Here is a 25,262-nt window from a genome sequence, read left to right on the forward strand (position 1 = left end):
TCAAGGGGTCTGAATACTTTCTGAACGCACTGTAAGTATTCACACCCCTGAGCCAATACATATTAGAATCACCTTTGGCAGCGATTACAGCTGTGGGTCTTGCTGGAAAAGTCTAAGAGCTTTGCACAACTGGTTTGTACAATATTTGCCTTTTATTATTTTCAAAACTCTTCAAGCTCTGTCAAATCGGTTGTTGATCATTGCTAGACAACCATTTCCATGTCTTGCCATAGATTTTCAAGCAGATGTAAGTCAAAACTAACTCGGCCACTCAGGAAAATTCACTGTCTTCTTGGTAAGAACCTCCAGTGTAGATTTGGCCTTGTGTTATAGGTTGTCCTGCTGAAATATTTAATTAATCTCCCAGTGTCTGGTGGAAAGAAGACTGAACGAGGTTTTCCTCTAGGATTTTGCCTGTCCTTAATTATCTGCAAGCCATCAAGAAAAAGGAGCAGGCTAACGCTAGCAGTGCTAACCAACCAGTGTTTTTATCCACGTCTGAGCAGAAATGACAATCACAAGGTGGAACTGGAAAATGGATAGGGATTCGTTTGCCCTAAATGCACCACGTGCAAGCAGCTTAGGGAAGAGATCCTCCGGCTGTTTGCTCGGCTGCGAGAAAAGGATAACCTGCTTTCTAAGTACACTGACCTTGCTGTAACCCAGGCAAAACGAATCTTAAAATTAAATGCCTCCTATAGCAAAGATGTTTATGAGTCGGGCAGTGTTGATCTGTCCCAATCCCACAGTTCAGCAGGTCGCTGACTTGTTAAATAAAAAATACAAATACTAGGGAGGGTCAGGTAAGAACAAATTCTTATTTACAATGACGGCCTACCCCGAGCTTGTGCGCCGCCCTATGGGACTCCCAATCATGGCCGGTTGTGATACAGCCTGAAATCAAACCAGGGTCTGTAATAACACCGCTAGCACTGATATGCAGTGCCTTAGACCGTTGCGCCACTCAGGAGCCCAGAAGGGTCTTGGACCATCCTCCACCTTCCTGGGGTTTCCGACACCATCTGCTGTTGCGAAGGGTCAGGCTAGCCTGGCTCGAAGCCTCCATCCCCCCTGCCCGAAGCAGTCCAAACCCAGGAAGGACTACAAAAAAAAATGTAACACACCCTTGCTAGCACAGAGAAGAGAATAATTATGCACTGCCCCACTTTCTTTACTATTACCTATTGATTTAATATTCATGTTGACGAAGAGTGACTCCAAGGTCATTGAATTTATTAATCTTTTGAGCTCTATGGACATTATCCGACATGTTATTAGGCCCACCAATAACAGCAGCCAAAATCTGGACCTGGTTATTACCAAGAGCCTTTCTATTAACATATCCTCCAGTTGATGTTTCTTTATCTGATCACTGTGTATTTGTTTACGACCTTGTTGCCCATAGCACAGGGTAATACTGAACACATTACTAAAACACTAACTTACAACAGATTTATGAACAATTAGCATCACCTATTCTGCCTTCCTCTTGTGATCATTTAGTTGGATCACTTTAATAGCAAATTAAAGGGCAACCATTGCCATAAGGTTGAAAAAGGCCACATCTGTCACGTTCCTGACCTTATTTCCTTTGTTCTGTATTGTTTAGTTGGTCAGGACGTGAGCTGGGTGGGCATTCTATGTTATGTGTTTCTATGTTGGTTTTATTGTTTGGCCTAATATGGTTCTCAATCAGGGGCAGGTGTTTGTCATAGTCTCTGATTGAGAACCATATTAAGGTTGACTGTTTTCACTGTTTGTTTGTGGGTGATTGTTGCCGTGTCTGTGTTTGTTCGCCACACGGTACTGTGTTCGTTCGTTTGTTCCTGTTCGTGCGTTCATGTTTTATCTGTTCTCAAGTTCAGGTCTGTTCACGTCGTGTTTTTGTATTTTGTCAGTGTTCTGTTTTGTTGGATATTTATTAAAATTCAACATCATGAACATTTACAACGCTGCGCCTCGGTCCTCCTCTCTTCCACCTAACGACGAGCGTTACAACATCCAAACAGAAAGCCCCTTGGATGAATGAGGAAACTAATCAATTAAAGAGAAATTGCAGAAAGGCAGAGCGGAAGTGGAGAAAGTCAAAGTTGCACTTCCATTATGATATTCTGAGAGAGCATCTTGGCATATACAGTACCAGTCAAAGGTTTGGACACACCAACTCATTCAAGGGTCTTTCTTTATTGTTACCATTTTCTACATTGTAGAATAACAGCAAAGACATCATAAAATCATGTAGTAACCAAAAGCGTTTAATCAAAATATATTTGAGATTTTTCAAATTGCCACCCTTGCCTTGATGACGGCTTAGCACACTCTTGGCATTCTCTCAAACAGCTTCATGAGGTAGTCACCTGGAATGCACTTCAATTAACAGGTGTGCCTTGTTAAAAGTTCATTTGTGGAATTTCTTAATGCATTTGAGCCAATCAGTTGTGTTGTGACAAGGTAGGGGTGGAATACAGAAGACTGTCCTATTTGGTAAAAGACCAAGTCCACATTATGGCAAGAACAGCTCAAATAAGCAGAGAGAAACAATAGTCCATGATTACTTTAAAAATGTCAAGAACTTTGAAAGTTTCTTCAAGTGCAGTCGCAAAAACCATCAAGTGTTATGATGAAACTGGCTCTCATGATGACTGCCACAGGAAAGGAAGACCCAGTTACCTCTGCTGCGGAGGATAAGTTCATTAGAGTTACCTGCACTTCAGATTGCAGCTCAAATAACTGCTTCAGAGTTCAAGTAACAGACAGATCAACTGTTAAAGAGGGGACTGTGTGAATCAGGCCTTCATGGTCGAATTGCTGCAAAGAAACCACTACGAAAGGACACCAATAAGAAGAAGAGACTTGCTTGGTCCAAGAAACACGATCAATGGACATTAGACCGGTGGCAATCTTTCCTTTGGTCTGATGAGTCCAAATTTGAGATTTTTGGTTCCAACCGTGTCTTTTTGAGACGCCGAGTAGGTGAAGGGATGATTTCCGCATGTGTGGTTCCCACTATTTGTTTTTCAAAAGGACAATGACCCAACACACATCCAGGCTGTGTAAGGGCTATTTTACCAAGAGGGAAAGTGCATCAGATGACCTGTCCTCCACAATCACCCGACTTCAACCCAATTGAGATGGTTTGAGATGAGTTGGGACTGCAGAGTGAAGGAAAAGCAGCCAACATGCTGAGCACTTATGTGGGAACTCCTTCAAGACTGTTGGAAAAGCATTCCAGGTGAAGCTGGTTGAGAGAATGCCAAGAGTGCAAAGCTGTCATCAAGGCAAAGGGTGGCTATTTGAAGAATCTCAAATATAAAATACTTTTTTGGTTACTACATTGATTCCATATGTGTTATTTCATAGTTTATGTCTTCACTATTATTCTACAATGTAGAAAGTAGTAAAAAGAAAGAAAAACCCTTGAATGAGTAAGTTTGTCCAAACCTTTGACTGGTACTGTATAACAAGCCAATTCGAAATGCCAGACAAACTTCAAACTTGATCCCTGTTAATCAGAATAATTTGAGTGCACTCTTATCGACCATTGTCGGCCTAATAAATCCTAGCCCCGCAAACCTATTTCAGAGAAGATAAACATTCGGCTGGGAATCAGTCAAGCAAGACCTGATGAGAACTTTGATTATATGTGCCCTAGCATACCACGCAAAGGCACAATGGATTTATTTCCCCTGGTTGACACAGACATTCTCAGGAAAGTGATATCACAACTTAAGCCTTCTACCTGCCTTCTCGACCCGATCCTCACCACCTTGTTCAAAACAGTTAATTGCATACCTGAAGAATTGCAAGCTAGTTTTAACTACTCCCTGTTCACAGGTACTTTCCTCAAAGCACTAAACATTGCTATGGCGAAACCCCTTCTGAAGAATCAGCCTTTAGTTATTCTGCCCCAGCCAGTGAACCTGAGGGCAGAAACTGTGGACATATTTAAACAGAGATTTTAAAACACAGCTTTTAAGTTTGAGCTTTTTTGTTGTTGTTCAGTATATTATTATTTTGTTTGTTGTGTAGTACATTTGTTTTTATTTTCTTTATTCGTTTTTTTCCTGTGAAGCACATTGCGTTGTAATTCCATGTCTGAAATGTGCTCTATAAATAAAATGTGATTTTATTTAACAATATGGAGCGTGGTACTCGGTAATGTTTTGTATTTGCCCCAAACATAACACTGTGTATTCAGAACAAAAAGTGCAGTTCTAGTTAAGTGCCTTGTTGCAAAAAGGATGTATGTTTTGGAATATTTCTGTATAGGCTTCCTTCTTTTCCCTGTCAATTAGTTTAGTATTTTGGAGTAACTCCAATGTTGTTTATTCATCCTCAGGACGCTGTATCTAAACAACAAGAATATTGAGTCAAATAAAAATACTAGCATAAAGAGCTTAGTCTAACTGTCATGTGCTAGTGTTAGAAGACAATGAATACGCCAGACACACACAAAACCAACAATCCCCTTCCCGAGACCTGTCTGACAGAAAGGAACCCAGGAGAGTATGGATGGACTACTACTGTTATATTGCCCCAAGCTGACTTTCAAGTCTCCCGTCTCCCCCTCACAAAGACAATGCATTTCCTCCAACCTGTCGGAGTAGACCCAGGAAATGGTGCACTGCTTGCTTTATTAGCCCCAGCTGCTGGGCAGCAGGAGTCAAACAGGAAGCAGAGCACTGAGCAGGTATCGCTCTATCTAATTTGAATTGTCGCTTACACATTTGCAGATGTTATCGCTAGGGATGCAGCGATATGACATTTTTGGCCAATACCGATATCCAATATTTTCTTCCCCCCCTCCCAAAAAAAGCAGCCTTAAGCATTCTAGTGCAGTTAAGTACACTGCTAAAAAAAATTAAGGGAACACTAACATAACACATCCTAGATCTGAATGAATGAAATATTCTTATTAAATACTTTTTTCTTTACATAGTTGAATGTGCTGACAACAAAATCACACAAAAATTATCAATGGAAATCAAATTTATCAACCCATGGAGGTCTGGATTTGGAGTCACACTCAAAATTAAAGTGGAAAACCACACTACAGGCTGATCCAACTTTGATGTAATGTCCTTAAAACAAGTCAAAATGAGGCTCAGTAGTGTGTGTGGCCTGCACGTGCCTGTATGTCCTCCCTACAACACCTGGGCATGCTCCTGATGAGGTGGCGGATGGTCTCCTGAGGGATCTCCTCCCAGACCTGGACTAAAGCATCCGCCAACTCCTGGACAGTCTGTGGTGCAACGTGGCGTTGGTGGATGGAGCGAGACATGATGTCCCAGATGTGCTCAATTGGATTAAGGTCTGGGGAACGGGCGGGCCAGTCCATAGCATCAATGCCTTCCTCTTGCATCAACTGCTGACACACTCCAGCCACATGAGGTCTAGCATTGTCTTGCATTAGGAGGAACCCAGGGCCAACCGCACCAGCATATGGTCTCACAAGGGGTCTGAGGATCTCATCTCGGTACCTAATGGCAGTCAGGCTACCTCTGGCGAGCACATGGAGGGCTGTGCGGCCCCCCAAAGAAATGCCACCCCACACCATGACTGACCCACCGCCAAACCGGTCATGCTGGAGGATGTTGCAGGCAGCAGAACGTTCTCCACGGCGTCTCCAGACTCTGTCACATGTGCTCTTTGTGAACCTGCTTTCATCTGTGAAGAGCACAGGGCGCCAGTGGCGAATTTGCCAATCTTGGTGTTCTCTGGCAAATGCCAAACGTCCTGCGCGGTGTTGGGCTGTAAGCACAACCCCCACCTGTGGACGTCGGGCCCTCATGGAGTCTGTTTCTGACCGTTTGAGCAGACACATGCACATTTGTGGCCTGCTGGAGGTCATTTTGCAGGGCTCTGGCAGTGCTCCTCCTTGCACAAAGGCGGAGGTAGCGGTCCTGCTGCTGGGTTGTTGCCCTCCTACGGCCTCCTCCACGTCTCCTGATGTACTGGCCTGTCTCCTGGTAGCGCCTCCATGCTCTGGACACTACACTGACAGACACAGCAAACCTTCTTGCCACAGCTCGCATTGATGTGCCATCCTGGATGAGCTGCACTACCTGAGCCACTTGTGTGGGTTGTAGACTCCGTCTCATGCTACCACTAGAGTGAAAGCACCGCCAGCATTCAAAAGTGACCAAAACATCAGCCAGGAAGCATAGGAACTGAGAAGTGGTCTGTGGTCACCACCTGCAGAACCACTCCTTTATTGGGGGTGTCTTGCTAATTGCCTATAATTTCCACCTGTTGTCTATTCCATTTGCACAACAGCATGTGAAATTTATTGTCAATCAGTGTTGCTTCCTAAGTGGACAGTTTGATTTCACAGAAGTGTGATTGACTTGGAGTTACATTGTGTTGTTTAAGTGTTCCCTTTATTTTTTTGAGCAGTATAGTTGAAACACACATACACACAGACATAAAAAGTTATTTTGTTAGCATTTACACATGTCCCCATTACCAGTAAAACATAATCAAAACCTATCTTTCACTTACTTGCTGTGCTGTTTCGTTGTTCATTTGTTCAGTCATTTGTAAGTCGCTCTGGATAAGAGCGTCTGCTAAATGACTTAAATGTAAATGTAAATGTAATTTCATTCTCAACCAGGATTTCCTCATACAAGTCAAGCAGTGAAGTTTCAGCTCTGTCTGTCCGTGGCCTCTCTTCCTCATTGCGCACGGTCACTGTGTCCGTTTCCATCTTGTCCAGCTGTGTCTAACATTTCACGTAAACCTTGTTTCTTGCCTGCATCGAAGTAGCGGGCCTTGTACCTAGCATCGAGCATGGTAGCGACACAGTAAAGAGGCTGAGAGATAATGCCACCGACTGCCTTGTTCTCCCAGACTCTAGAGAACTTTTCCAAGTTAACCCGACGGTCTGTTTGCATTCTTGTTGAGCAGGTGTTTCAATGCCATGGCAGAGGGTAGCACGTCTGCTGCAGACGCAGTTGAGCATATTTCTCGAGTCAGTTGTTCAAATGGCGCTAGAAGTGTGTGAATGTTTCAAACATGTTCTCAAATGCCATTGAAATGGCAGCAGCGGAATGAGAACCAGCACATTCTTGAGCATGCAAAACAGCTTTCGTCAGTACGAAATCCTCGTCGACCCACTGTGCCGTCAGACTCCACATGCTCATGGGGCTGACATCGCTGGTCCAAATGTCAGTCGTGACGCTAATAGCAGTGACGCCCATAGCAAGTAGCTCATGGATGTGCGTTTCAACAATACTGTGCAACTCCGGTAGGGTAACATCATCTGAAAAATAGCGCCTACTTGGTAGTGTGTACCGGTGCTCGACCAGTCGGCGAAAGCCAACAGCATCCACGTCAGAGAACGGTTGATTGTCAAGGGCAATGAATTCCATTATCGTGGCATTAATGGATTTCGCCTTTGAGGTATATTGCTGAAATTTTCTTACGCTTTCAAATGACTGTTCGACTTGTTGACTGCTCGATCCAGACAGCAGACATTGTGGGCTAGGTTAGGAATGATGTGTTGCACGTGTAGCATTATATTTTTCGTGGCGCCATTACGTCATCTACCTACGTTATATAGGTATGCACGTCAGCGTTTGACAGCGGTTTTACACATCGGCGTTAAACCAGACATCGGGCCGATGCTGGCATTTTCAGCGAATATCGGCCGGCTAGTGCCGACTATTTAACAGTCGGATGACCTGTAGATAGAAGCTGTTTTTCAGTCTCTCAGGTCCAGCTTTGATGCACCTGTACCGTCTCTGCCTTCTAGATGGTAGCGGGTGAACAGGCAGTGGCTCTGGACCTTGATGATCTTCTTAGCCTTCCTGTGACACCAGGTGATGTAGATGTCCTGAAGGGCAGGCAGTGTGCCCCCAGTGATGCATTGGGCTGACCGCGCCACCCTCCGAAGAGACCTGCGGTTGCAGATGGTGCAGTAGTTACCCAAACAGGCAGTGATACAGCTTGACAGGATGCTCTCAATGGTAAATCTGTAGAAGTCAGGGTCTGTGGGGCCAAGCCAAATTTCTTCAGCCTCCTCACACACACACACACACAGCCCAGGAGCTGCACATGAGGAGTGGCGGAAGAACACTGGTGTTGCCATGGAAACACATCCTTGCCAACTCAGCAACCCGGGGGGTTCTCAACTCTTACACAGACCTGCCTAGTCTATCAAAGGACAAGCAATTCTCTCTGGTCAGGAGGATTTCAGACTTTCCTAAGCATGTCTGGTTGCTTACATAGCACCTTGTTTGGATTATCAACCTAGACTTAGAGACACACACTTGACTAGTCACGCACCAGAACGAAGCTGCCTCAGCTACAACGTGTATCTCCGTGGCAACGACAGGGTAGAATGGTATTGGTACTCTAAGTACTCTAAGTGCTTTCAGTGAAACATATTATTAGCTCTCTTATGAAAGGAAATACTGGTGTAATGTATTCAATTCAACATAACATGCATGGAGGGAGTGGTGTTCATTCCACAAAGCTAGTTGGAGATGTTGCTATGGGTCAGTAGTCCAAATCTGTGTTTCCTGACCTGATAGACATCAGCAGGGTGACTCGTGTCAAAACATTCACCTTCCTGTGCCATCTCAGGAATTAAAATCGAGACCTCAGCAAAAGTACAAGCCCAATAAAAAAACATACCAGTCACAGATTTGAAAGTCATAAAGGAGAAGCGTTGTGCTTCATGAGAACTAGGCTACATGAGCTAGTGGAGACAGAATAGAGCGCTAAAATGTTCAATCAATCATTATGCAACTGCTTCACCAGACTTTCCATATTGACTAGTCAACATGGAAAATGGCCCTGTTAGGGACAAGGGTACACTACAGGAGAGTGGAAAAGGTTGTGCAGGACAGAAGGAACCCCACTGGGTCATTTAGCTCATATTAGGCCTAACTCAACACTGCTCTCTCCTCTCACCATGGAGAGGCCTGTTAGCCTTTCTCCATCCAGCTGTGAGGAAATGATTATCAAACGAGATCAACTGAATCAGTGTTCACTTCACAATGACCTAAAGAACCAGAATGGGCCAAAAGCTTTGTTGTGAATGTACAAGGAATAGGAAATTACTTTATATGGACATGAATCCGAGACAAATTTGAAATCACCAAGGTAGCCAAAGATAAGGAAGCAGCCAAATGGTCTGGAACTAATTTAATAGGTCAAACAAATGAACAACATGTAAATTACTGTAAGCCGGAATGTTATGATGAGAAAGTATTGTCAACAACAAAGACACGAGGTCAAATGCAAAACTGGAGGTCAAAAGCTGCCAAGATCTAGTAGATTAGGTATTCCAGTGTTAGAGGCTTAGGGCTGTAGAGAGATGCCATAGTTTGATAGAGAGAACAATGGCTACTTCCATTGGATAAATCAGAAGAGATAAGAGAAGGCCTACAGCAGGAAGGGATACTGATACTGGCACCTGTAACATTTGCAAACTCCTTTCCCTCTCCCTCACATTGCCTTGGTCAGCTTGACAGTCTATATAAAGGGCAGTACCTACACAAAGATTAACCAAACAGAAGTCGGTGGTTCTTGACTTCGCTCATCCTTGGCCAGTTAAAAGGCAACACTGCACCAGCAGAAAGGCAGTGTGTGCTTTTCTGACTAGATTTATATCCGTTTTTGCACAGGGGCTAATTCATTTTAAAAACTTCTCCCGACCACAAATCATGAGCAGCCTCTGGCAAAGACTCCCACAAACACCATGGATCGCCTACCAAATCAGTCCCAACGCCCCAAATAGGGAGCTCCTGGTCTGTGATGAAGAGGCCATTGGGTGCATCTCAATCGCTTCTTTTCCTTAATCTGTACTCATGCGAGGCATCCACCATATTGCTTTTCTCTCTCTCCAATGTTTTCAGTGCAGATTAAGAAGAGGAGACAATGAGAAATACTTGAACCACTTAAAGGCCGACCTTGGGCAAAAATGCAAAAATAACAGCTTTAAACTGTATAAACTGACAAACGCACCATTATACCATGAAATGTAATTATATATTTTTTTTAATGGATGCATAAGATTTTTGGCTTCAGAAGTGCAATATCTTACTGATCACAACAGATCCCGCCCAAAAATAAATCCTGAGAAATGACATCAACACATACTGGAAGAGTTATTGTGCGGTGCGCATGACTAGAATGACACGTCGATGATCCACCAAAGGCACACCCCATATCTCTTTGAAAATTCCAAAAGAGGCAGAGTTGGACTGTTTTTCATGCCCAAAGTCGACCTTTAAGACTATTGAGATGCTGCCATTACCTTCTGAACAGTAGGCCTATTTCACCCTTCCTACACACACTACCCATTCTCTACCACTCACCATTTTGATGGGCACACAGGCGAGGTCGGCCTCTGTGACAGGTGTGTCATCACTCTCCATGACATAGATCCCTTTACGGCTCAGGGCCTGGATAACTGACAGGTGTGACTGCAGCGAGGCGGCCTGGTCCGTCTTTAGGATGAGGGCACACACACGGCAGTAGAGCTCACAGGACAGCAGCAGGTGGAGAACGGGGGGCTTGATGTGCTCTTGCTCATACTGGTCTGTGTAGAATGGGTCCCGCAGGTCCTCTGGGATGAGGTCTGGAGGGGAAGAGACATGGTTAGTTATGTTGTAACAGACTGGTTGGGTTCCAATTCTTACATCTATTTGTATAGCAACCGGCATGAAAATATTTGGTTGCTATCGGTTTCAATGGAATATTTTGGTGCGTGCAGCCCTTTGCCTACTTCAGGAATAATCTAGGGGAAACACTGCTGTGATGACTAAGATGCATAGGGCTATATACACAAGAGTCTAATGTTTCATGGATGGCCAAATGTGAAATAACTTACTTTTTACTTTGAAAACTCCACAAGCGTCTCTGTAGTATTAAGTTTCTTAGGGAATATCAAACCTTTCAACAATGAAAGGGAATGTGACAACTGCAACTGCTCGCTGTGTAAAAAAAGTATGTGGACACCCCTTAATTAGTGGATTTGGTTATTTCAGCCACACCCATTGCTGACAGGTGTATAAAAATCGAGCAAACAGCCATGCAATCTCCTTAGACAAACATTGGCAGTAGAATGGCCTTACTGAGGAGCTCAGTGACTTTCGACGTGGCACCGTCATAGGCTGCCACCTTTCCAACAGGTCAGTTCGTCAAATTGTAAGTGGTAAAACGGTAAGTGTTGTTATTGTGATGCGGAAACGTCTAGGAGCAACAACAGCTCAGCCACAAAGTGGAAAGCCACACAAGCTCACAGAACGGAACCGCCTGGTGCTGAAGCGCGTAAAAAAAATATTCTGTCCTCAGTTGCAACACTCACTACCGAGTTCCAAGCTGCCTCTGGAAGCAACGTCAGCAAAGGAACTGTTCATCGGGAGCTTCATGAAATGGGTTTACATGGCCGAGCAGTTGCATTTAAGCCTAGGATCACCACACGCATTGCAAAGCATCAGCTGGAGTGGTGTAAAGCTCGCTGCAATTGGACTCTGGAGCAGTGGAAACGCGTTCTCTGGAGTGATGAATCACGCTTCCCCATCTGGCAGTCTGACGGACGAATCTGGGTTTGGTGGATGCCAGGAGAACGCTACCTGCCCGAATGCATAGTGACAACTGTAAAGTTTAGTGGAAGAGGAATAATGGTCTGGGGCTGTTTTTCATGGTCTGGGCTAGGCCCCTTAGTTCCAGTTAAAGGAAATCTTAATGCTACAGTGACATTCTAGGTGATTCTGTGCTTCCAACTTTGTGGCAACAGTTGGGGAGAGGCCCTTTCCCGTTTTCTCATGACAATGCCCCCGGGCACAAAGCAAGGTCCATACAAAAATGGTTTGTCGAGATCGGTGTGGAAGAACTTGACTGGCCTGCACAGAGCCCTGACCTCAACCCCATCTAACACCATTCAGATTAATTGGAACGCCAACTGTGAACAAGGCCTAATCGCACAACATCAGTGCCCGACCTCACTAATGCTTGTGGCTGAATGGAAGCAAGTCCCTGTAGCATTGTTCCAACATCTAGTGGAAAGCCTTCCCAGAAGAGTGGAGGCTGTTGTAGCAGCAAAGGCCCGACCAACTCCATATTAACGCCCATGATTTTGGAATGAGATGTTCGACAAGCGGGCGTCCACATACCTTTGGCCATGTAGTGTATTTGTTCTGCAAGGAGGGCTCAGTTTACTCTGTGTAAATATAGTCACGGCTTGGGACCTATATTTCCACTCAGGAGTTCCACTCAGAAACAGATGGGCTACAGTAACACTAATGAGAGCAGAGTTGGGTTCTCTGGTTGTTCTAGTCTGCAACAAAGCCTTTCCAGTTTCCACCACAGAGGAGGAAAACAAACACTGATCTAGGAGTTATCCTAGTCTATCTTGCATTTGCAATGACTTGAAAACCCACCATATCAGGCTAAATGACTCCAGTGTTGAAGGATAGGAATCAGATCATGATAACTGATGTCTGTTGATGTCATACTCTAGTCATCTAATAGGAAACATGTGCATACAATCCATGTCTTTATGATCTTAAAACAGTAAAGCGGAGGAATAAAACAGAAAAACCACAGCGGCCCCTATGCACGTGACAAGCCCATGCACACGCTCTCAGAAAGGTGTGATGTTCTTCAGGGCAAAAATAACCCTGATGAACTCCATTACTCAGACAGCTCGCTCTCAGTTGTGGCTGTGAGGCTGAGCTAACAGAACTCCATCTCCATATCTAAACTCCTACATCAGCGTGTTGACACCCTCCCAGCCATGACTGACGGCATAAAGGCAGAGCCTAAATCCGATCCTAAGGGATCGGATCGTCAGCATTCTCCCATCCAACCACACTAACAGGAAGATATACAGGTTGAGGCAAGCAGAGCTCTCCTTGAACCAGTCAACAACACAGCAGGTAAGATAGTCTGATTTGGATTTTACTGCAATACACAGTCTGAGTAGGCGCTCAATGCCCATAACAATATTGTTATGAGAAGTAGGGATGTATGGATAATACACCTGGGATTGTATAACAATGTCTGATTCCGTCTGGGTATTACAACAGATTCAATAATAATCCTGTTATTGTATAACAGTCAGTCATTCCGAGAGAGAGATGTGTGTGAGAGTTGCACTTCATATAACGCATTGAGTGAAAACAAAAGGGGTCTGGCCTTGCTGGGACCCGGATGGGTCTTCATGTTTGACTTGCCCCTGGAGACACTGATACTGTGTGGCAGCAGCTTCCCCTCTCCTACCCCCTCTGCACAGTGGGCTGGGATAGCCAACTACTGGGACAGGGAGAGGGCTCTGCATGGTAAACACCCTTTCACTCCATTGCCAGGACCAGCTGTAGTGCATCCCCCAATCACCATCAGACCAGTCAGGAGAGCAGAACACCAGCTTGCCCCAACGGGTGGCATTCTGACTGGCCGCTGGTGTGAGGAGCTGTGCCAGCCATGTTCTGTCTGTGTCGGCACTGGGGTGGATACAAACACACAGGCGCGAGCATGCGTGCGCACAGACACTACACAGGGAGACACAGATACACAGGCATGCTAACACACATGACGTAGCCACCCGCTCTCTCTCTCACACACACACCTTCCAAGATGCATCTCTGATAGGAGAGCCTGAATTGTCGACTACACAGGGATGGGCAGGCAGCCTCTCCTGCCAGTGAAGTATTTTTTATAGGGCCAGCCCAGCATCTGTGCAGCAGCATGACCAATATACTCTACAATAGGGATGCACAATATAAAAATCGGTAAGTATATCGGAATTGGCCGATATTAGCTAAAAATGCCAACATCGGTCCAATGTCTAGTTTAAAACTTCTTATGGCTGCAATCCCATTAACGGGATCGATATGACAACAGCCAGTGAATGTGCAGGGCGCCAAATTCAAACAACAGAAATCTCATAATTAAAATTCCTCAAACATACAAGTATCTTATACCATTTTAAAGGTAATCTTGTTGTTAATCCCACCCGTGTCCGATTTCAAAAAGGCTTTACAGCGAAAGCACCACAAACGATTATGTTAGGTCACCGCCTAATCACAGAAAAACACAGCCATTTTTCCAGCCAAAGACAGGAGTCACAAAAAGCAGAAAGTGATAAAATTCATCACTAACCTTTGATGATCTTCATCAGATGACACTCAGGACTTCATGTTACACAATACATGTATGTTTTGTTCGGTACATTGGCGCGTTGTTCAGTAGTTCCAAAAACATCCGGTGATTTTGCAGAGAGCAACATCAATTTCCAGAAATACTCATAATAAAAATTGATCAAAGATCAAGTGTTATAAATGGAATTTTAGATCCACTTCTCCTTAACGCAACCGCTGTGTCAGATTTCAAAAATGCTTTACGGAAAAAGCAAACGATGCAATAATCTGAGGTCGGCGCTCAGAGCCCAAACAAGACAAAAATATATCCGCCATACAGAAGTCAGAAATAACATTATAAATATGAACTTACCTTTGATGATCTTCATCAGAATGCACTCCCAGGAATCCCAGTTCCACAATAAATGTTTGATTTGTTCGGTAATGTCCATCATTTATGTCCAAATAGCTACTTTTGTTAGCGCGTTTGGTAAACAAATCCAAAGTCACGAAGCACGTTCACTAAAAGCAGACTAAATGTCAAAAAGTTCCGTTACAGTCAGTAGAAACATGTCAAACGATGTATTGAATCAATCTTTAGGATGTTTTTAACCTAAATCTTCAATAAAGTTCCAACCGGAGAATTCCTTTGTCTTCAGAAATGTGATAGAACAGAGCTCGCTCTCACATGAACGCGCATGGTCAACCAGAAACCATGGATTACAGGCAACATTCGCAATGAGCTAAAGGGTAGCGCTGCCGCTTTCAAGGTGTGGGACTCTAACCCGGAAGCGTATAAGAAATCCTGCTATGACCTCCGACGAACCATCAAACAGGCAAAGCGCCAATACAGGACTAAGATTGAATCGTACTACACCGACTCCGACGCTCGTCTTGTGGCAGGGCCTGCAAACTATTACAGACTACAAAGGGAAGCACAGCCGCGAGCTGTCCAGTGACACGAGCCTACCAGACAAGCTAAATCACCTCTATGCTCACTTTGAGACAAGCAACCCTGAGGCATGCATGAAAGCATCAGCTGTTCCGGACAACTGTGATCACGCCCTCCGTGGCCGACGTGAGTAAGACCTTTAAACAGGTCAACATTCACAAGCCCGCGGGGCCAGAAGGGTTACCAGGACATATGCTGACCAACCAAGGTTTCTTCACTGACATTTTTAACATTTCCCTGATTGAGTCTAACACCAACATGTTTCAAGCAGACCACCATTGTCCATCGGCCCAAGAAGACTAAGGTAACCTGCCAAAATGACTACAGACCCGAAGCACTCACGTCCGTAGCCATGAAGTGCTTTGAAAGGCTGGTCATGGCTCACAATACCACCATTATCCCAGAAACCCTAGACCCAATCTAATTTGCATATCAGCCAAAAAGATCCACAGATGATGCAATCTATATTGCACTCCACACTGCCCTTTCCCACCTGGACAAAAGGAACACCTACGTGAGAATGCTATTCATTGACTACAGCTCAGCGTTCAATACCATAGTGCCCTCAAAGCTCATCACTAAGCTAAGGATCCTGGGACTAAACATCTCCCTCTGCAACTGGATCCTGGACTTCCTGACAGGCCACTCCCAGGTGTAGGTAGCAACACATCTGCCACGCTGAGCCTCAAGGGGTGCGTGTTCAGTCGCCTCCTGTACTCCCTGTTCGCCCACGACTGCGTGGCCAGGCACGACTCCAACACCATCATTAAGTTTGCAGACGACACAAGTGGTAGGCATGATCACCGACGAGACAGCCTATAGGGAGGTCAGAGACCTGGCTAGGTGGTGCCAGAATAACAACCTATCCCTCAACGTAATCAATGCAAAGGAGATGATTATGGATTATCGGAAAAGGAGGACCGAGCACGCCCTGTTCGGCCTCTGACCGCAAGGCACTACAGAGGGTAGTGCGTACGGCCCAGTACATCACTGGAGCTAAGCTGCCAGCCATCCAGGACCTCTATACCAGGCGGTGTCAGAGGAAGACCCTAAAATTTGTCAAAGACCCCAACCACCCCAGTCATAGACTGTTCTCTCTACTACCGCATGGCAAGAGGTACCGGAGCGCCAAGTCTAGGACCGAAAGGCATCTCAACAGCTTTTACCACCAAGCTATAAGACTCCTGAATGTCATTTGCCTAGTGTCCCACCCCTCTTTTACACTGCTGCTACTCTGTTTATCATATATGCATAGTCACTTTAACTATACCTACATTTTGCCTCAATTAGCCCGACTAACTGGTGCCTGTATATAGCCACGCTACTGTTATTTTCACTGTTGTTTTTATTTCTTTACCTATCTATTGTTCACCTAATACCTATTTTTTACTTAAAAATTGCACTGTTGGGTAGGGCCTTTAAGTAAGCATTTAACTGTAAGGTCTACACCTGTTGCATTCGGCGCACGTGACAAATAAACTTTGATTTGCCTGCATGGCTTTGTTAGCCAGGGCCCTTAGAGCAGTTGACAGACAGACAGTGGGGAGACTCCTCAGAGTGAGAGAAGAGGAGTGGAGAGGAGGGGAGGGGGAGAGGAGGATGAGTGCCAGGCAGAGTTCGTCATCAGGACAAAAGCCAATTACTGTTTCTGAGCTCTCTGGGACCACAGCTCACTGTTAGAACACAGGGAGCTTTTACGAGAGTAAGCAGGAAAACATCCTTAAAAATGGGAGAACAGCATTCAAACAATCCATATAGATAACCATTATAAACTAAATCTAGGATCATCTGCTTTCTTTGTGCAGGCTTGAGTCTGAGTGACATCATGAAATCACAGTAATGAATGCAGAAATCTAAAGGGTAGGATCATGAAATTGAACCTAGGCCTAAATAAGAACAATGTAGGCTATGATATACTACAATAGACTGCAAAGATGCAGGTGCTTACATATTACTAAGGGAGGTGACAGGCCTCAGCATTAGTGAGGCCTGAATAGTAAGTTAATACAAAAATAAATAGACCCTTGAAGCCAGAAGTGGTAATATGAATGGCAATCCAAAGAAGCCATAATATGAAAACAATGGACGGAGCCATTCTGTTCTTCCAATGACAACAGGCACAGACGACACACTCCATTGACATGACTGTTCAGCAATTAAAGATTCATGGCCAGACTAAGTGCTCTTTCGGTGAAATTAGGTCACACGTCTCACACATGACAGGTTGTCTACTATTGATAGACAGACCTCGCTCTGGCTCCTCCACAACATCTTAGCATGTCTTCTGCATGTAACCACAGCCACAGGCCTTCAATAACAATGCTAGGCCTGATTGCTATTTTAAAGGATTTCCTACCTGTATCTATGCAATTATGCTCCCAAACAATGTAAATACTGGAGGTGAGGGTAACTGATGAGCTACAGAACAGTGACAGATATTGAAATCTTGTAACCTCTTCCCCAGGCTATTACACACAGCCTCAACTAACCTGTACCCCCGCACATTGACTCAGTACCAGTACCCCTGTACATAGCCTCATTATTGTTATTTTATTGTGTTACTTATTATTTTTTAACATTAGCTTATTTAGTAAATATTAAAACGGCATTGTTGGTTTAAGGGCTTGTAAGTAAGCATTTCACGGTATTCAGCGCATGTGACAAATACTATTTTATATAGCCTAAGCCTGGGATAATCACTCATTCAGTTGGCCTTAGTGGAACTGAACTACTGAGTAAAGTATTTGTCATTTCATTTTAGCGAATCACATGATTGAGGCGTAGCTTTGTGCTTGTAGTATGCTAGCATGCAGTGGAAGGTGATGTGGAAGATGATTGGTTGGTAGAGTAAGCCAATGCCTTTTAGGACTGACGATACCAGTATCACAATATTTTTCCCATGGCAGAAATGAAAACACAAAGCAGACCAAACTCTTTGGTCCTTTAAGACAGTTGTTCCCAAACTGTGGGGCACGCAGGTTTTTCTTTTCAAGTAACTTTAAACTTACTATTGGAAGTTGTAATAGTAGAATGCACAAAGTTGTAATAGTAGAATGCACAAAATACCTTAGACAGCTATTTATAACTTGTCAGAAATGTCCAGGTCAACTAGCCCATGTCAGCGAATGTTTCCATTTAATTTTTTTGCCCATAGAAATTGTAGTAATTTGTGTGTCACTCATATCACATGAATGCACAGACAAAGTTATATTTGCATCCTGGCTCTGTTTTGGCTAACAAAGGCCATGTCTGACACGTTGGTCCACAAGACTTTGTGCTTTTGGGCGGAAGTGTCGGGGAACGAGATTAGGAATCTTGCAACCAACTAGAAATCCAGAAGCGTCAAAATATTTAGGTTGTTTTGCTATGAAGAAGTTTGACAAATGTCCATGTGTCATTTAGCAGACGCTCTTAACCAGTGTGACTTACAGGAGCAATTAGGGTTTAGTGACCTGCTCAAGAGCACAGACAGATTTCTCAACTAGTCGGCTCTGGGATTCAAACGAGCAACCTTTTGTTTACTGGCCCAACGCTCTTAACCACTGGGGTACCTGCAGCCCATGAACTATTGCTTGCTCTAGTGGTTACCCTGCTCTAGTGGTTACCCTGCTCTAGTGGTTACCCTGCTCTAGTGGTTACCCTGCTCTAGTGGTTACCCTCAACAGCTCAGAGAACTTGGGCACCTGGAAAAGGCTAATACTAAAGGTCAACACTTGCTACAGTGGTCAGTAACAGTAAGCCAGGCCTGGAGTGCCACCCCAATATCCTTGCCCCCCTCTCTGGCCAGGCAGAGCCTAGACGTCGTGTCTGAAGGGATGGGTGGGTCGGCCTTGGGGTCAAAAGAGGTTCCGGTTGGAGTTAGCACTAGATCCAGGTAGCCTATTTTTTGTCAATTATGTTCTTCACCTAAATATAGCATCATTACAACAAGCCAACAACCGTTGGCTATCTTCACAAGAGAGTGAGAAAGGCTAATGTCTTGTTCTGCATTTTCCATGACCTAATGACAGTCTGACAGTAGATTCTGTGGATTTATATATCAGCTTCCTGCGAGTCCCGTCTCACTGCTGCTAAAGGCCACTGCACAAAAACAGAATGGCAAAATCTGGTGAGTCAGTGGGGAGGCAGATCATTTGCCAAGTCATACTGGGGGGGGGGGGGGGGGCAGCCAGTTCAACACATACACACACATTGATGAATAACAGAAAATCTAGACGGTGGGAACCATTCTGAATGGTTCCCACTATCTAGGTCTGTTCCAAGCGTGCCTCATTAATACTAGCTTAACTGCTAACTGTTAGTTTGGGGTGTGGACGAATACAGACACGTTTCCTGTCCAACAACATTTGGGCCCAACTCTGCCAGCCTTGCAGATGAGGGATAAAGACAGCTGATCCTCACTTTCAATTCCAGGTTCAATGGACACTGGCTAGGGCAGTGATGTTTTTCTGGTAATTAAAAACCTCACGTCTCGATAACATTTTGGTTCATATAAAACACCCAGAAGTGCCTTAGTGAGAACATTAAAATAAAATAATTATACTGAACAAAAATATAAAACAACATGTAAAGTGTAGGTCCCATGTGTCATTCTTGGGTCTCCTGAGTGGCGCAGTGGTCTAAGGCATCACTACAGACCCTGGTTCGATCACCTGCCGTGATCGGGAGTCCCATAGGGCGGCGCACAATTGGCCCAGCATCACCCGGGTTAGGGAAGAGTTTGGCAGGGGTAGGCTGTTATTGTAAATAAGAATTTGTTCTTAACCGACTTGCCTAGTTAAAAGGTTAAATAAAAAAGCTCAAATAGAAGATCCCAGAAATGTTCCATTCACACAAAAATATTATTTCTCTCAAATGTTGTGCACAAATTTGTTTACATCCCTGTTAGTGAGCATTTTTCCTTGCCAAGATAATCGAACCACCTAACCGGTGTGGCATATCAAGAAACTGATAAACAGCATGATAATTACACTGGTGCACCTTGTGCTGGGGACAATAAAAGGCCACTAAAATGTGCACATGTTGTCACACAATGCCAGAGATGTCTCAAGTTGAGGTAGTTTGCAATTGGCATGCTGACTGCAGGAATGTCCACCAGAGCTGTTGCCAGATAATTTAATGTTCAATCCTCTACCATAAGCCACCTTAACGTTCTTTTAGATAATTTGTCAGTAGGTCCACCTGGCAATTTGAATGCACATAGATACCATGACGAGATCCTGAGGCCCATTGTCGTGCCATTCATCTTCCGTCATCACCTCATGTTTCAGCATGATAATGCATGACCCCATGTCGCAACGATCTGTACACAATTCCTGGAATCTGAAAATGTCCCAGTTCTTCCATGGCCTGCATACTCACCAGACATGTCACTCGTTGAGCATGTTTGGGATGCTCTGAATCTACGTGTGACAGCGTGTTCTAGTTCCCGCCAATATCTAAGCACAACCATTGAAGAGGAGTTCAACATTCCACAATTGACAGCCTGATCAACTCTATGCGACAGAGATGTGTTGCGCTGCATGAGGCAACTAATGGTCACACCAGATTCTGATCCACACCCCTACTTTTTTTCCCAGGTATCTGGGACCAAGAGATGTATATCTGTATTCCCAGTCATGTGAAATCCATAGATATGGGCCTAATTCATTTATTTAAATTGACTGATTTCCTTATATGAACTGTAACTCCGTCAAATCTTGTGTTTATATTTTTCTTCAGTATACATGCACCAAGACATTTGCGCTGTGTGTGACAGGAGACTATTTTGGAACTTTTCAATGCCTATGTCGTGTGCGTGTAATAACTTACCAATTCCATAGGCTTTGGCGAACAGCCACCGTAGGTTGGCGTCTATTTTTGCTCTGGCAGAGTCGTACAATTCCAAAGGTACAACCTCCACTGTCCCTTCGCCAGCTGAATCCATCTTTCTTCGGGTGCTGTGCCCGCCAGCACACAATTCCACATCCATCCTGTAAAACAGTCAAATTCAATCACATGTACTTATAATCAAATTTATTTATAAAGCCCTTTTTACATCAAACATATTACAGGTGATTTCATGAGTGGATTACGTTAACTAGCTAATGTTAGCTAGTCACAGAAGAAATGTTCTTAGCTAGCTAACTGGTTACTGTAGCCAGCTAACTAACCCACTAACGCTAGCTTCCTAGCGTAGCTTCATTGGGCACCCATCCTTGGACAGGTGGCTAACTAGCGAGCTGACAACTGGGTGGGCTGTTATGTTAAATCTGTGTCGTAAGTTACATGTTTTACAAAATAGCTTTGCTAGCTAAGTTAGAAAGCACATTGGCCAACACAGACGCTAACGTTAGCTACCTAGGAGGTTAAAAACAACAGCCTGCCTGATAGTATCTACGCTAGGTTACAGCAACTGGGTGAATCAAGCGGACATTCGCTAGCTAAATCAAACAATATTTTCAATATACCTTCAAAGCCGCGATGTGTCCTCAATCCACCCTATAGATCCGACAGGATAATGGATTCAACATAAGGACGTTCTTATGCAATTGCTCGAGCAAAGCCCAAGCAGCACATAACAGCAGCGAGGTGAACGAACGGTCTCCTCCCCAGCAACAAAAAAACAAATTTGCGGCCTGAGAAATTTGCGGCCACGGCACCCCGAGGAGCGCTTACTTACAACCAATGCCAGATATAAATGTACGGCGGTTACGGAACACAGTATTTAATCATTCGGCGTTTTACCGTTTATCCCTTCTATTTATTGGCTCATTTTAGGCCGAAGAATTTGACTTATTCGCAATAAGCACCTTGTGTACCTCCGTGTCTGCGCTTTCCCATACAAATCTAATAGTCAGTCGGTTAGCAATACATACATAGCTAGGTAACCAGTAATCACTACGCCTGCGTGGATGCTCAAACTATCACGCAACCGAGATTCAAAGTAACCATTCATTCAGTGACAAAGAAGGGCGTATGAAGGTAGATATGAAACAATGTTACATTGTATGTTTTTTTGCAAAAAAAGTATCAGGAACGACCCAGCCCATGTGTATATGCAATACGGTCTGTATATGCCCATACCAACAACTTTTGTTATGTTCTGAAATTAGTCCCTGGAAATGTAATGAAACAGTGTAATATAAACTGCATTTGTTAATAAGTACTTTATATGACCCTTCAACTTATCAATCAATTATAGTATATTGAACAGGGTTGGGTAGGTTACTTTCTAAATATAATCAGTTACATGTATTAGTTACCACTCAAATTGTAATCAGTAACAACTTTTGGATTACCCCAAACTCAGTATCATAACCTGATTACTTTCAGTTACTTTTGGATTACATTCTCCTTCGAAGACAAAATCAAATCAAATTGTATTGGTCACATACACGTGTTTAGCAGATGTTATTGCTGGTGTAGCGAAATGCTTGTTTTTCTATCTCCGACAGTGCAGTAATATCTAACAAGTAATATCAAACAACTTCCCAACATATACTCAATACACACAAATATAAGTAAGGAATGGAATTAAGAATATACATATATGGACGAGCAATGTCAGACCAGCAGCGACCTGCTTTTGAAATTATACGCGCAAAAAAATTTTTTTTTTATTTGGAATGGCAAGGCAGACAAAATTAAAAGGGCCTATTTATATAATGAATATGAATTTGGAGGGCAGAAATTATTAAATGGATTGGAAATGATGCAGACAATTACATTGATGGAAGCAACAATATTAAAGCTGATCCAACCCCTAAGAAAAAAAGGGAAAAAAAGATACAGTAGAATAGTATAGAATACAGTATATACAAATGAGATGAGTAATGCAAGATATGTAAACATTATTAAAGTGACTAGTGTTTAATTTATTAAAGTGGCCAGCCTCTATGGGCTAGTGATGACTATTTAACATGCCTTGAGATAGAAGCTGTTTTTCAGTCTCTTGGTCCCAGCTTTAATACACCTGTACTGACCTCGCCTTCTGGATGATAGCCAGGTGAACATGCAGTGGCTCGGGTGGTTGTTGTCCTTGATGATCTTTTTGTTCTTCCTGTGACATTGGGTGCTGTAGGGGTCCTGGAGGGCAGGTAGTTTGCCCACGGTGATGCGTTGGGCAGACCGCATCAACCTCTGGAGAGCCCTGCAGTTGCAGGCGGTGCAGTTGCCGTATCAAGCGGTGATACAGCCCGACAGGATGCTTTCCATTGTGCATCTGCAAAAGTTTGTGAGGGTTTTAGATGCCAAGCCAAAAAAGGATCCATCCAATGCATTTGGTCATCATAGTGGTCTCTGACTTGTGGTCAGAGTCAGACTCGCTCAGGTGGAACCCGGGCCGGTTCCAGGCATAGGCGACATAAGCGGTCGCCCCCGACCCGCAACATTTATTTTATTTTGAATGGTCATCCACCATGGAATTCCAACTCAGGAACTCAGACCTCTTTCTAGAACTCTGACCTCATGATCACTGACGTCATGATTCGACCTCGTATTTTTCAGAGTTCCCAGTTTTCTTGAACGCATCATAACAGTGAGCTATGTGTAAAGCTGAAATTTTGTGTGCATCTTAAAAGCACCATTATCTTGAATGCACTGAAGTTGGAAATTTCAGAGTTCCCAGTTGTTTTGAACTCGGTATTAGTACACCTGTTGTTTACGAATGATGCAACAAATAAAATGTTATTTGATCACAGTGTAGCGAGCATGACTCCTGGTAATTTATGCTTGATCTGAAAATGTGGTCGGAAGCGCCGTATGTATGGTGTGATGCAAATACGGAGCTTCTGGAGGCATGCAGAGGCCAAATTGAGCTCCGTACAGCATCGCTGTGCACCTCTCAATTAAAAAAAAAAAAGTGGGCTCTGCATTGACATGATTGGTTGACGGTAGGTGAGGGCGGGAGGGCCTGCATAAACACAAACTCACTTCCTTGACAATTTCCTTCACAACAGCTCTGCGAAAAAGTATGAATGCCCTGATTTCTGCAGAGGTCTTATCACCCCAAATTCTGCAAGGCCAATGGAGACCCCGGAATGACCACCCAGCGCCTTTAATCTGCATGCGTGTGTGCGCAGGAGCGCAGTTCCGCCGGACGGCCTGCACAAAGAAGCACGAGATTGAACTTCACTGAACTTTCTAGTTTTCCCCCTTAGTTAACACTATCAACGTTTTCCTTTACTCTGGGAATTGTGATCGAATCAACGCAATATTAGCCACTTTCGATGCAACATACAGAAACAAAACGAACTATGCAAGAGATTTTGTTGTCGGCAGAACGCATCGGAGTCGGATTCTATTGCTTTGACAGGCAGTACTCAGCTCATACTCGACACAAACCAGTGCGGTTTAACCAATCAGAGCTGCAGTAAGCCTATATGCAAATATACCATTGCCACATATGGATCTGTGTCATTCACTTTGAACTGGACTGTTTTACAGCATGAGCTGTCATTAGTAGATGTGCTTGTTTTGAGATCAAAGTAAGAGCTGCATGTAGCCAGATGTGCACATCTTGTTCATTTCCTTTACCTGTTAGGGAGTTATTATCCCAGTTATAAATAATGTGTTGTCAGCAATGGGGGGGGGGGGGGGGTTAGTGATTGCTTCTTACAAGAGCATAAAACATGTACATTTTTAGACGGGTGGGTATAATTTGTGAAACGTTCCAACAGGAATCTGTTCCAAAAACTTTGTAAATAACAAGGATGCCAACAAAACAACGCATACAAAGTAGCATGATCAATTCACCTTGCTAACTAGCTGAGGAATAGGCATCAACTCACCACGTAGCTTATTCTTAATGTTTGACAATAGGCTACCAAAGTGAGGACAGACAATTTTCGGAATAAACGTGGTGAGTGAATAACTTAACAAAATTGCCCACTCCCTACCTGGTATCTTATTCTGCCGCTATACAACTTTGTATGTGTTGTTTGTTGTTTGGCTGCAACTGTAGGATGAACGATAGAACAGTTAAAATGTTATGTAATGCATTTTCTACATTGTTTTGAAGGTAAGCCACTCTGGTAGGCCTACATTATGATCATACACAGTAGCTGACTTGACCACTGTCTGAAACTGAAATTTAAAGCGGGTACAGCCTCAGTGTTCACAGTAAACGCATGCTAGAAATTACACAGAATATTCACAATGTTTGCACTCAGCAGACCTGAAATTTGCTCAGTGCCCCAAAAAATGTAGGGAACATTGCTTCTGCAGAGGTCACATCACAG

General features: G+C 43.9%; 1 protein-coding gene across 3 annotated transcripts in view; it reads right to left on the minus strand.

Moving 5' to 3' along the window:
- Positions 1–21,916, minus strand: part of camsap1b (calmodulin regulated spectrin-associated protein 1b) — a 44,748-nt gene extending 22,832 nt beyond the window's left edge. For all 3 annotated transcript variants that reach the window (XM_071402517.1, XM_071402516.1, XM_071402515.1), the window contains exons 1-3: positions 21,492–21,916; positions 20,854–21,014; positions 10,326–10,588 (exon numbers count right to left, since the gene is read on the minus strand). In XM_071402517.1, the coding sequence (XP_071258618.1) occupies positions 10,326–10,588; positions 20,854–21,013 (423 nt within the window). In that variant the 5' untranslated portion in view covers position 21,014; positions 21,492–21,916. The remainder of the gene's footprint in view (positions 1–10,325; positions 10,589–20,853; positions 21,015–21,491) is intronic.
- Positions 21,917–25,262: the final 3,346 nt, after the last annotated feature.

Source organism: Salvelinus alpinus, chromosome 5 (genome assembly GCF_045679555.1).
Source record: "Salvelinus alpinus chromosome 5, SLU_Salpinus.1, whole genome shotgun sequence".
Lineage (NCBI taxonomy): Eukaryota > Metazoa > Chordata > Actinopteri > Salmoniformes > Salmonidae > Salvelinus > Salvelinus alpinus.